A 13,748-nucleotide genomic window follows, 5' to 3' on the forward strand; every position below is an offset into this window, starting at 1 on the left:
ATATATGAAATATAACATAAATATAAAATTAAGTGAACATAGACAAATTAGTTAAATATCTCTAGGTAGTTTGAGAGGAAGGGAACTAATGGTTGGAGAGGTCAGAAAAGGCAGAAGATGCTACTTGAGCTGTGCCTTAAAGGAATGAAGGGATTCATGACTTGAAGAAAAGGTGTCACAAAAATTCAGAGATAAGAGAGTATCCAGAAGGATAGGACATACATTCAGATCTGAAAGGTAATTTTTATCACGGTTTTCTCCAAACGTTTTTCGTATCATATCCCATCATTAAGAAGTTCTTGATGAAGCTATTCCAGATCTGTATACTTGTAACTTTTATTTATATATAGATGTGTGTGTATATATATACGCACACATCTATATAATACACATATCCGTAGGGATTTAATTTATATGTCACATGTAAATTAGATAGATATATAATTGAAATTGAAATTAATGTAATTGCCCCCACATATATAATTATGAACACTGTAAAACTTGCACCAAAAAAAAGATATTTAAAAAAGGATAAACTAAAGTTGAAATAATATTTGTGCCTAGAGTGAATAGGAAAACTCAGTGAAATTTATTAAATAAAGTAGTGGCATGTCAGGCCTGTACAGACTTGAATATCACTTTGTCAGTGATGTGGAAGGTCGATTGGAATGAGGAAAAACTTAAGGCAGGGAGTCCAGGTAGGAGGCTGTTACAGTAGTTCAGAGGAGAAATGATGAAGATGAAGCAAATGATTGCATATGTGAGTGAAAGAACCTGGGGACACCAAAGTTTATCAGAATAATGATGATATCTTTGCCAGAAGTTTAGAAAAAGGATTTTTTTGGGGGGGAGGAGGAATGACATAATGAGATTGTGATGCTAATTACAACTCATCCATACCTCTTCATCCTGTGTGACTCATTCTTTTCCATCAAAAATTAAAGGGAATAGGGAATTCTTATTCATCATCCCACCACAGGAATCTGGAGAACAACCAAATGTTTTTAGGATCACTGGGAATGTGTAGATTTATCTGATTGCATAGCAGCTGATATGGGTGGCCCAGTTAGGTTTTAATAGCCCTAACACTTAGAGCATAAAAGAGCCATGAGAGACCAGTAGGTGAGAAGGGGAGGAGTTTATTGGGTGATACTAGCTGAAGAGAAGAGGGGAAGATTATTTGAGAGACATGTCTTCATGAGAGACAAGGTTCCAAGATTTAGCACTATCTTCCCATCCCCTAATGTTACCCTTTTGTCAAAGCCCAAAGACTCCTACTTGGGGACCCCACTGTTTTATCAAGTTGTTTTATTTTGTGGGAACACTAGAAAATTACTTTGTAGGCCTGTTCAGTTTCTTGTTTAAAACATCTAGGAAAAATTTGTTTTATAGTATCAGTAAACATTGTCTTTGTAATTAAAATATGCACACCAACCCTGTCTCTCTTTCCAGGCAGTCATTTATGTATATGGTTAGTACATTTATTGATTGCTGGCATTTGCATCTTCCTTTTCCTTGCTCCTGAATGGTCTTTTCTGACAAAATTCACAAATTTCACATTGCCTCAAGCTCTACTGCCAAGAGTGTGAATCACAAGATCTTTGTGTGTATGTTGATGTGTCTGTGTCCTAGTGAGCATTCTGTTTAGATCATTTTACAAACCCTTAATTCTGAGGTATTTCCACAAAGCTGCTTTTGTAATTTCACTAATCTTTGGGTTTTACTTGTGAGAATCAGGGGGCTGGGTGTGACTTGAAGCTGCTTGAAGGGTTTTTTTTGCTTTTGTTTTTCAACATCACAAGTTTCTTTTAGAGAGTGTGACTTGAAGGGAAAGGAACATTAAGAATATTTTTTAGATACTTAAGTTATTTTTCTTTTGTAGAATGAGCTAAGGAATACTGGTAATGAAATAAAAACACATAAATTGGAGCAAAAAGAGAATGTTCCCCCAGGTCTTGAAGACTGTATCTCCCATCAAGAAGGAGAGAAGGTAGGTGGAATTGTCTGCTGTTCAGTTGCCAAGGAAGCATGTGTTCTAGATTAGACATTTAAAATTAGAAACAACTCAAGCACTGTTGCTGTGTATCGTCTGGGAATTTGATTGCAGCTGCCTGTGCAAATCATCATTTTTTTCAAGTTACATAACTTCAGTTGGTGATATTTGAAGTTTGGTAATAAATTATTCTCTTAAGAGTTAAACAAGTAAAATGAGCATACAGTGAAAACTCTTGTTTAGTTAGCTGAAGATTCAAAAAAGTCTGCCAGTTACTTTAAAAGATCTTGAGACTTCATCAGCCCTGAAGTCAGGACCTGAGTTCAATCTGGTCTCAGACACTTAATACCTCCTAGCTCTGTGACCCTGGGGAAGTCACTTAACCCCAATTGCTTCAGCAAAAAAACAAAAACAAACAAACAAACAAAAAACTTTAAATCTTGAGAGGAAATTGATAACTTCATGGGGCCTTTAAATATTTTGAGTTCCTAATGTTTTCAAGGTACTTATCTCTAGATTTAATACTGTTCTAGCATTAGTTATGTTTAATTTAATATATAATTTTCTTTTTTTTCTCCATCATCCAATATTTGTTTCTATTGTTTTGGTCTTCTGAACTCTCAGCACAATTAGATTTGAAATATGATGAGGAAAGGGCTTTTAAACATTACAGTAGTTGGTTGGTCTTTTGAGAAAAATTATCACATAAATTAACTCTTTTAACACTGTTCTTTCCTGATCTGACTAGCATGTGAAAATTCTGAAAATTAGTCTGTTCAAATTAGAGGGAATTTTAGGGATCATATATTCTGATCTCTCCCATTTTATAAATGAGGAAACCGAAACCCAGAGATGGGAGATGTAACCAAGTACTTCATTTGACCCCGTGACCAATTTTATACTTCCATCTTGCTTTTACATTTATTAAATATTGGAATGCTGAAATGGCCTGCATCATCAGAAAACTTTAACTACAATTTATTATAATGAAACATTAGTATAGTTGATTCACAAAGTAAGGGAATAGATGAGGAGGTAGAGGATACAAATTGTCCAAGCTTATGCTGCACTTTTGAAAACAATCAGCAGTTTCACAACTTTCGTTCTTTGTTCTTTTGGCCATCTGCCTCAAATCCTATTTACAACCACATAAACCATGTTTGAACTTTAACTTGTTGCAAAAAAATGCTAACAATGGAATAAAGGATGAAGCAAAGCATTTCATTTTTTACTTTTTCCTTTCCTCTTGAGTATACTTACATCTTATTCTAATAAAACGATTAAACAAAATCTCCTAGATTGATATTTCCTGCAAGGAAGTCATAGATTTGGATATGTACTTTATTATTAGTGATTGGTATTAAATTTTTGCTGCAAGATCAAGATCAAATTAAAGGGAAAAGAGAACATTGTAAGATGAGTATAGCTGTTGATTAGACAAAATCAATTAGTTGCCTACTGTGTCTGCATTCCCTTATTGAAGATTGAACAATTATACTATGAAATCCTGCCTTAGTCAGCAAAACAATTTAATGTGTTATATATATTTATTTGTAGCACCTGATAAATAGAGAGTCCACCTTAATTACACTTACAGATCAGGCTTCCTGGAGATTGAGCACTCTATATCAGGTTCTAAGTTTTCTAAGAGCTAGCAATCCTAAAAGCTAGAATTTTTGAGCCCCCAGTAGTGTGTGTACCTGTTGAAAGCCACATGACATAATTATTTCAGTGTAAACATATTTAATGAAAAACCGTAGTAGGAAGATTTGCAACAAAAGCATTTTACCTATGAATTTATAAAGTATTCTACAAACATCATCAATAGAAAGTGTGATCAAATATAGTAATTGTGAATATTTCTCGATAGGACGTGGTGAACATACATGGAAGAGCAACTGAACACCTGTTCCATTATTACAGAACTACTTATGTCTTCTAATGATTTCTCTGTGCTGCTCATTGCTGAGTGAGACATCTTGGCTGAGCAAATTTTTTGACAAAGCTGACCGGGCCTACTCTCTTGCTGTCAGTTGGTCTATGGCATCCATCATCTTCATTTTCTTGACTAGGACACTGCTGTGCTATTTCAGAAAAAAATAAAATCTCTAGGACCAATAGGAATTCTTCCCAGTTCAGCTCCCTTAGAGTCTTGGTTCTGAAGACTATCCCAAGCAACAGGATCCCGATTCCAAGCACTAAGCTTTTCCCTTCCCCTCATCTCCCTTATTCATATCCTTTGAGCAGTTATTGATCAAGAGAGATTAGCTCTCAGTAATAGAGAGAAGTAAAAAGAAAACGTTTATGATGAAAGTAAGTTTGTAGAATTATGTTCTACACTGAGATATATTAAGGGGAAAAGAAGAGTTGAAGTGGATAAAAATAAGAAAGTTAGTAGTCGGGGATGAGAAGTAGGGTTTGTGCTTTAGTAGCTGGAATTTCTAATCTGTCAAGCAAAAACATATCCTATGGATCTGTAATCCATAAGAATCTTGGTAAAGCTGTATTATGCCATAATAGAGCAAGCAATGTTCAGGAATAAATGGAACTAAATTAACATGTACATGACTCTATGAGGTTAGATCAGTATACTTATCTCTGAAGTCATGTGGTACCCCTTTTAAGTAAAGATTTCTCCGTTTAGCCGGATGCATTGCTAGATATCAGCATTCTACCTTTGCAGCATCCATATTATTCATATCAGCTTCCATACCCAGGTAAAAGAAAGCTTATTGTATAGAGTCTGAAAAAACTTTTTCAGTCCCAAATTTTCTGCAGGAGAGTCCTACCAGGACATCCTCCAAGATGGAGATTCTGAATGAGAGTCATTATACAGTGCCATAGAGTTACCCCAGAAGATGGCCAAGATATCATTACTAATGGAAGGGGAGAAAAAATAAATTCTCTTCCTTCTCTTGTACTCCTCTTACAATCAAGTCCTCACGAGTTGAGGACTCCTCAAGTTCACTGTCTGTCTGCTGAATTAGATCCAGCTTGATGTTTTGATATATAGAATGAGGGACCTGAATTCAGGAATGAGTGAGTTCAAATCCAGTCTCAAACACTAGTCACTTAAACTCTGTTTGCTTCAGTTTCCTGAAGCAATCCCCCCCAATGAGAATGACAGTAATAGTACCTGCCTTCTTAGATTGTTGTGAGAATCAAATGAGATCATATTTGTAAAATTGTTAACATAGTGCCTGGCACAAATAAGTTCTTAATAAATGCTTGCGCTCTACTCCTCTTAAAGGCCAGAGGAGCATGGTTGATCTTCAGCCAATCATTGGGAGGTCTTTATCTTCTTTCAGTTGTTTTCTTCCAAAGACCAAAGTCTTATATTGTAATCAGGATATTTAGGAAATCTTCTAAATTTTTTTTTTTCTTCTTTTATCTTTTTTTTTTTTCTTTTTTTGGCCTAGGCAATGGGGGTTAAGTGACTTGCCCCCAGAGTCATACAACTAAGGTATTAAGTGACTGGGGCTGATTTGAACTCAGGTTCTCCTGACTTCAGGGCTGGTGAAAATTTTCCAAATTTGACAAGGTGCTGCCCTGTTTTTAGTTTGATAGCTCCTGACCGGGATTTCAGTCTTTTACATATGAATGATTTGGAGAGTTTACATATTTAGACATTGACATAAGTCTAAGGCTAAGTTTGTAAGGGCTGAAGGATGGTTCTGTTTTGGTTTTTAGAGGTTTTTAATTTTATTTATTTATCTATTTTTATTATTATAGCTTTTTATTTACAAAACATATGCATGGGTAATTTTTCAACACTGACCTTTGCAAAACCTTCTGTTCCAAATTTTCTTCTCCTTCCCCCCACCCCCTCCCCTAGATGGCAGGTATCCCAATACATGGTAAAATATATGTTAAATCCAATATATGTATACATATCCATACAGTTAATTTTTTTAAGAAGTCTGTTTTTTAATAAGCTAGTCATTTCTGTCAAAAACTCCAACTTCTCATCTAAAATAAACTAGCAAAAACATTGAAAGGATATAGTAAACTTGTTTTTCTATAATAACAATTCTCTTAAGAATGTTTTTAATTATAGTTGGGGAATTAGAAATAACAAATAGGAACTTTTGATATTAAATAATTTTATTCTCATTTTTGAAGATACTTGGGTAGTCTCTCATTCACTCCATCCCTTTTTAGAGTTGTGACTTAGGGGATCTTTTACAGAGGGAAATGATGTACACTTTCTGGCAGCTGAATGCAATCTGTTTCTAAGTTTCTTGTATAATTGAAATGCACATTAATGGCCTCATAACATATATTTTTCTGCCTCTTATTTAAATGCTCAGCTGTTCTGTTGCCTGTTACCCCCCTCAGGCAGTCAGTGACTTACTGGAGTCAGCAGGTTTTAATAGCAGTTTCCTCTTTATTTTTATTTTCTTTTCATAATTTTCTTTTGTTGTAGATTCCAGCAACTGAAAGCAACCTGACATTCCATTCCAACATTTCTGAAGATGGCTCCCGTAAGCATTTACTCTTAGATCTTGAGGTTTGGAGGGTGAGGTATTCTCTTTATGTGCCATACTTGAGCCAGTATTATCTGTTGACTTTCAGGAAGTAGCAGCTGGTTTCTTGCAATTAGTTGATCAAATAACAGAATTGTTGGGAGTAATGTCTGAAAAATATCTCATGCTTAAACCATAAAGTAGGGAACAGTTGTTTAAATTTAGCTTGACTTGAAAGATGAAAGAACTACTTTAGTGCTATTATCATTAAAATCTCCCTTTTTGGGTGCCAGATATTTTTTCTCTTTGTCAAAAGATAGGTTTATTTAGAAGAGGTTACAGACAAAATAAGAGTTAAAATAGGTACCAGGAGTAGCAAATATGAAATAGAGTTGGGAGAGCAATATTTATCATTATCAAGGAAAGGAATTTGGAAGAATCCATTCAAAGAATATTCCCTGAGTGTACCATTGACTGGCAAGTTAAATACATAGAGAAGTTTAGCAGACTGGTTAGTCTGGTTAGCAGATTGGTTAGTGGAGTTTTGAAGCTAAAATTAGCTATGTAGTAAGGAGAAAGACTCCATTAAAGGGAAGGCACTATGAGGAAGAAAAGAGAGAAACTAATTAAGACTAATGGGCTTTTAGTGATTAAATATAACCTGATTATGAAATTATTTTTGTTTAACCTTTTTCAAGAAACAGTATTTTATATGGAAATGATAGGTTTATAGCTTTTAAGTATGTTTTTTCCTTAGTTACCTCCAAATCAACTTTAAGGTTTTTCTTGTTGCTGTGCTGTCTTAATTAAATCTATTTTGATTTTTGTATGTTTGGAATCATTCTGAAGCTAAAGACTCCAAGAAATGAAACCTTTTTGGTTTGGCTTACTTTATTGTTTTTACTTTATTCCTTGATTCTGAGTTTTCCAAGATATAAAATACTGAAGTTTCGTGGTTTAATCAGTATAGTGGACATGGAATATTCCATAAGGAATAGAAAGAATCATAAAAGATAAGATTTTTGATTTGATAAAATTTAAGTTTTTGTACAAACAAAAATGAAAGTAAGAACAAAATAAAACAAAGAAAAATCAACTGGCAAAAAAGAAAGTCTTTGCAGCAAGTTATTCTAATAAAGATCTGATTTACAAGATACATAAAAATTTATTAAAATTCATAACGATAGCCATTCCTCAATTGATAAATGGTCAAAGAATATGAATAGGCAGAGTTTTCAAAAGAAGAAATTCAACACTAAAATGAAAAGGTGTTCCAAATCACTAGTAATTAGGGAAATTAAAGTTAAAGCAACTCTGAGGTTCTATATTATACCTATTAGACTGGAAAAGATGATGAAAAAAGGAAAATACAAATGTTGGGGGGCTAGGCTTCAGGGGAAAAAGGCACATTAATGCATTATTGGTGGAGTTTTGAATTTAGTTATTCTGGAAAGCAAGTTGGAACTGCTTCAAAATTACTAAACTGTTCATATTCTTTGGCCTAGCAATAGCAGTATTAGGCCTATATCCCTCCCCACACACATACACACACACACACACACACACACACACACACACACACACACACACACACACAAAAAGCAGAAAGAAAGCTACAAGAAAGGGGAAGAGGACCCATGTATTCAAAAATAATTATAGCAGCTCTTTTTCAGGCTGCAAAGATCATATTAATCTTTGTGGGAATGGATGAAGAAATTATAGTGTATGGATGTAATGGAATGCTGTTATGTTATAATGAAACAGTTGAACAATAAAAACAATGGTTTCAGAGAAATCTAGAAAAACTTGTATAAACTGATGGAGAGTGAAGTGAGCAAAAGCAGGAGAAGTTTATGTAATAACAACATTGTAAAAAATGCATAAACAGCTAGCTTTAAGACTTAAGAATTTGAATAATGCAATTGAGAGGGAAAGAAAATGGATTTTTAAAATAAATTTTAAAAAAGATGATGAAGGGGATGGTTTTAGTGCAACTTGGAAAGATGTTGTATGAACTAAATTAGAAGAAAGGAAACAGAACTGGGAAAACAGTTTATCAATAACAAAAACTATACAACATTGACCCAGCCACTATTACATATGAATGATGACTGATGACTGATGATGAAGTATGCTACTAACCTCCTGGCAGAGAAGTGGTAAGCTCAAGATGAGCAAGACATCTATCTATCTATCTATCTATCTATCTATACATATATATATGTATTTTATTATAGCTTTTTATTTACAAGAGATATACATGGGTAATTTTTCAGCATTGACCCTTGCAAAATCTTCTGTTCCAATTTTTCCCTTCCTTCCCCCTGCCCCCTTCCCAGATAGCAGGTAAACTGATACATGTTAAATATGTTAAAGCATATCTTAAATACAATATATGTATACATATCTGTACAATTATTTTGCTGCACAAGAAGAATCAGACTTTGAAATAATGTAAAGGAAACGTGAGAAGAAAATAAAAAATGCAAGCGGACAAAAACAGGAGGAATTGGAAATGCTATGTAGTGGTTCACACTCATTTCCCAGAGTTCTTTTGCTGGGTATAGCTGGTTCTATTCATTATTGAACAAATGGAACTGATCTGGTTCATCGCATTCTTGAAGAGAGCCACATCCATCAGAATTGATCATCATGTAGTATTGTTGTTGAAGTATATAATGATCTCCTGTTCCTGCTCATTTCATTCAGCATTAGTTCATGTAAGTCTCTCCAGGCCTTTCTGAAATCATCCTGCTGGTCCTTTCTTACAGAACAATAATATTCCATAACATCCATATACCACAATTTATTCAGCCATTCTCCAATTGATGGGCATCCACTCAATTTCCAATTTCTAGCCACATAAAGAGAATTGCCACAAACATTTTTGCACATACAAGTCCCTTTCCCTCCTTTAAGATCTCTTTGGGATATAAGCCCAGTAGTAACACTGCTGGATCAAAGGGTGTGCACAGTTTGATAACTTTTTGAGCATAGTTCCAAATAAGACATATATTTTTGAACATAGCTAGTGTGGGAATTTGTTTTGCTTGATTTTGCACATTTGTTATAAATATATAAATAAGTGAAGATAAAGTGAAATTTACATAAAAATCCAGCGAGGAATAAAAATAAAAATAATTTATTTCTTATCCTCCATAATTGGATTAGGTAAATCCCAGAGTGAAAGTGAAATCCAGAAGCTTGTACATCTCAAACCACAAAGTCTTGACTCCAGAGCTGCTAGTTATACAGAAAGTTCTCTACCTAAAGCAACAAAGGTATAGTAACCATTTATTTCTAAGGTATTGTAGCAATTAATAAATAAAGCCACTTATTCCTTAACTGTAATCTTCAAGATTAATTTTTTTATGATAATAATAGCTCATTTTTATGCAGTATTTTGTAGTGATGTTAAATTCTAAATTTTAATCACTTTTAATCATTCAGCTTTCCCAGAAAATCTTGTATCTTCTGCCCAAGTATTAGGACCAAGAGCTGGAAGTATGTCATAAACTTGATTGATACAAAAAAATCACAAGAAAGCCATAATTGCTTTGTTGTTGTTGTTGTTGTTTTTTATAAAGTAACAAAGATTACACATTTGTGGTAAGTTGTGATTATGTAAATCAGTTTTCTGATTCTCTTCATTTGAAAACAATCCTTATCCTCTAGTGATCCTTAGCTTCCAAGGTTCATTTTTTATCAGTTCGAGATTCCAAATTTAAAAATCCAGTCACTTTCCCCCTCCCAAATATTATATATTATGAAAGGAAACCAGTCTGGCTCAGCTGTAGTTGTTATTTTATTATTGTTATTTATTATTGTTATTTTATTCACATTTATTGAGTGCCTGTTATGTGCAAGACCCTGCTAACTATGCACAGTCTATGCACAGACTCATCTTCTTAGTAACACTATATATCAAATCTAGTTGGTGCCAAGCAGGTCCAAATATCATACTGCCCAGCTACATGTTTGATGCTTATCACCTTATCCAATTCAAAGGATCAAATATTGTATCTTCCGGCTCTTAAAGCTCTTCATAGCCTGGTTCCATCCTTCCTTCCCTATTCTGTGAGACAGCTATATTAGCCTACTTGCTGTTCCTCAAACAAGACATCCCATTTCAACGAATTGGTCAGTAAGCATTAAGCACCTCCTGTGTGCTAAGTACTGTGGCACATTTTGTTAAAGTCCCTGCTCTCAGGGAGCTCACTGTCTAATGGGTGATATGACATGCAAACAATTATATCCAGACAAGGTATAGACAGAATAAATTGGAAATAATCAACAGAGATGATTAGAATTAAGAAAAATGAGAAGTGCTTCTTGTAGAAGTAGAATTAGTTGAAACTTGAAGGAAATCAGGAAGACTAGAAAAGGAGTTCAGGAAGAGGAAAAAGCTTGGAAAACTGCAGGGAGAATAAAGTGAAACGGAGGAGGCTGGTTCAGTCTGAAAAAGGACTACAGGAGACTGCAAAAAGATCACTAATCTAGGTGTCAAGTGGTCTAGGAAGAAGATGGCTGAGAATTAAAAAGTATCTCAGAAAGCCCAAGTTCAGGAACCTATGGCTGAAAGAATATTAAATTGAGAGTCAGGAAGCCTGGGTTCTACTTGCCTCTCTGTTATTAAGTCTGGTTCTCTAGTTCCTTCTTTGCTAAATATGGGAGTTGGATAAGGTGGTTTTTAAGGTTCTTTCTAGCTGTGGATTTATCAGATCTGGCCTCCCTTTGCCTTTAATTCAACTCAGCCAATAAACATTGATTAGGCACTTACTATGTGCCAAGGAGTAGAACCCAGGAGTAAACCCTGGGAGTAGAAACTAAATGATGCTTTCTCTGTAAGCTTAAGAAGTTTGCTTCTTTCTGGGGTCAAGGTTTCTTCTTCTGTAAAATAGAATGGGACTAGAAGATCCCCAAGGTCCCTCACCAGCTCTAATACTGGTCATAATACTTTGAGGATTTAAAGTTGATTTGTTTCATGCCCACTTTAAGTCCCCCCTCCCCACTCTTCACAAGGGGAGGCCTTTTTGTCCTAGGAACAGGAGCCAACAGGAGCCTTTAATTCTTTTTGTGACATGAACCTTTTTATTGGTCCATTAAAGCCTTCAATGACATATTTTAAAATGATTAAAGAAAATGCTAAATTTTAGTGAGAGGTTAGTGAAATAACCAAGATAGGCTTTTTTCTCCTTATTCAGGCTCTGAAATCTATCCGTGGATCTCTTGGGGAGTTCATGGATACCCAGGTTAAGAATCCCTGCTTTATAGAGCAGTGATTATCTAGCTCAAAAAGAAATGGATCCCTGCAGCCATATTGACTTAGAAAATCACATTCACATTGTCTGTATTATATTGTATTTTTAATTATTTTATTAAACATTTCCCAATTACATTTTAATCTTGTTGTGAAAGTTTGACACCTCTGCTCAGTTTACCATCCTCCTCAATAATCAGGCTTCTTAGATGCTAAGGGGGAAGAAACAACTGACTTTAATTCCAAATCATCAAAAACAATTAGTTAAAATAGGAGACTACTTTATCTTCTGCTAAGAGGTTAGAGTCCCCAGTTGCTGCTTCATGATGATGTCCCAAGGACTACTAATGATGGTTAGTGATGCCCCAGCTACAGAAAATTCTGACAATAACAATTGTTTTCACTAAGATGTACTTGGATGAGGGAGGGAAGTGCCTCAGAGTGAACAGGTTTCTCAGCCCAATCTTATTCCTTCAGACCTTTTAGTACTTATCCAGAGTAGAGACTCTACTCTCTACTTCTTCAGTATACCTAAAGCTTGTCAGAAGACCCTTGAACCAGGTTCTTCATCTTGCTTTGGGATTTTCTGTAATATCAGAGAAAGAATAGGTTACATCTGGGTGCTTTTCACCAAAATACATTTTATGTATGTATGTGTGTGTGTGTGTGTGTGTGTGTATATATATATATATATATATATATACATACATACATATATATTTTGTCTTAACTTGTAGGTCTATTCTCAAGTGTGGATTTCCATATTTAGATTAGGTTGAAATAGCCCAGATATCTATCTTTCAGTCCAAAGTCTAAAGTTTCCTGAAGTAAATAGACAATAATCTGGAATGTGAATCCTTTTTTAAAGCTAATAGTGCTATTTAGCACTACTAACATTTATTTGCTTGCTTTATGGATTTTTCATCACAGTCCCTGTAAGAAAGAAGCTCACTTTGTAGTCATAATACAGTTAAGAATATGGTTATTTTAGTAGATGTTTATTGAAGACCCTTTTGATCACTGATTTTTTTTTTGTCTGTGGAACTTCATGTAATTAAAATGAAAGTTATTTGTCAAGAAAAATTTTTCTGTTATCCTAAAGTCATTCCTTGATTGTTACTGTACTTCAAATCTTTGGGTTGAGTCAGGCTTAACATATAATATTTGATATATTAATTAAAGAAAAAATTATATATTTTTCCCTCTTAAGGATTTGGAAGCATTTGTCAACATTCTGTGGCTCATTAAACAATATATTTAGAAAAATTCCTAATCATATAAAGGTCACAGGTTCAATCTTTATAACGACCAGTTTTCTCCTTTTCTGTGACCATATAATGCACTCTTTCTCTAATATTTTTGAAAATGTGTGACAGTGATAACAAGGGGAACAGAAATAGCATATGGTGATGAGTTCATATAAATCTGTCATTACTGGAAGAACAAGTATCTATCCAAATATATCAGTTGTCATTCATATGCATTGATCATGTACTTATCACTTCATTTAATTTTGAACTGTTTGCTATGTTTTAAAGTTTGAAATAGTGTACACAAAGAAATTAAAATAGTTTGTTTAAAGCCAAACAGAAGAATGATCACAGAGTAGGGTTAGGCATGGCTTAGTGCAAAGAGCATTGGCTCTGGAGTCTGAAGAGTAGGGCTCAAATTCTGTCTCTGATATTATCTGTGCAATCTTCAACTACTCTTGTGACTTCTCTGGGGTCCAGTTTCCTTATCTGCAAAATGAGTATCGTGGAATAAATGGCCTCTGAGGCAGTGGAGCAGTGGGTAGAATGGCTGGACCTAGAGTCAGGAAAACTGTCAAATTCATTGTTAGATCAAATAGTCAAATTCATTAACTATATGACCCTGAGCAAGTCATTTGTCCTTTGTCGTTTCCTCAGTTTCCTCAATTTTAAAGTGAAAATAATAATAGGACCTCTCTCCCAAGGTTGTTGTGAAAAATCATATGAGATAACAATTTGGCACATAATAGTTGCCATATAATTTCTTACTCCTTTTCTCT

The 13,748-nt window shown here is 34.5% G+C and overlaps 1 protein-coding gene across 4 annotated transcripts in view; it reads left to right on the forward strand.

Annotated features, from left to right (window-relative positions):
* LIMA1 (LIM domain and actin binding 1) overlaps positions 1-13,748 on the forward strand; it is a 113,366-nt gene that overhangs the window by 91,416 nt on the left and 8,202 nt on the right. For 3 of the 4 annotated variants that reach the window (XM_051963038.1, XM_051963040.1, XM_051963039.1), the window contains exons 7-9: positions 1,883-1,990; positions 6,420-6,477; positions 9,631-9,740. In XM_051963038.1, coding sequence (XP_051818998.1) covers positions 1,883-1,990; positions 6,420-6,477; positions 9,631-9,740 — 276 coding nt within the window. The remainder of the gene's footprint in view (positions 1-1,882; positions 1,991-6,419; positions 6,478-9,630; positions 9,741-13,748) is intronic. The other variant, XM_051963041.1, reaches the window with a different exon arrangement.

Source organism: Antechinus flavipes, chromosome 5 (genome assembly GCF_016432865.1).
Source record: "Antechinus flavipes isolate AdamAnt ecotype Samford, QLD, Australia chromosome 5, AdamAnt_v2, whole genome shotgun sequence".
NCBI lineage: Eukaryota > Metazoa > Chordata > Mammalia > Dasyuromorphia > Dasyuridae > Antechinus > Antechinus flavipes.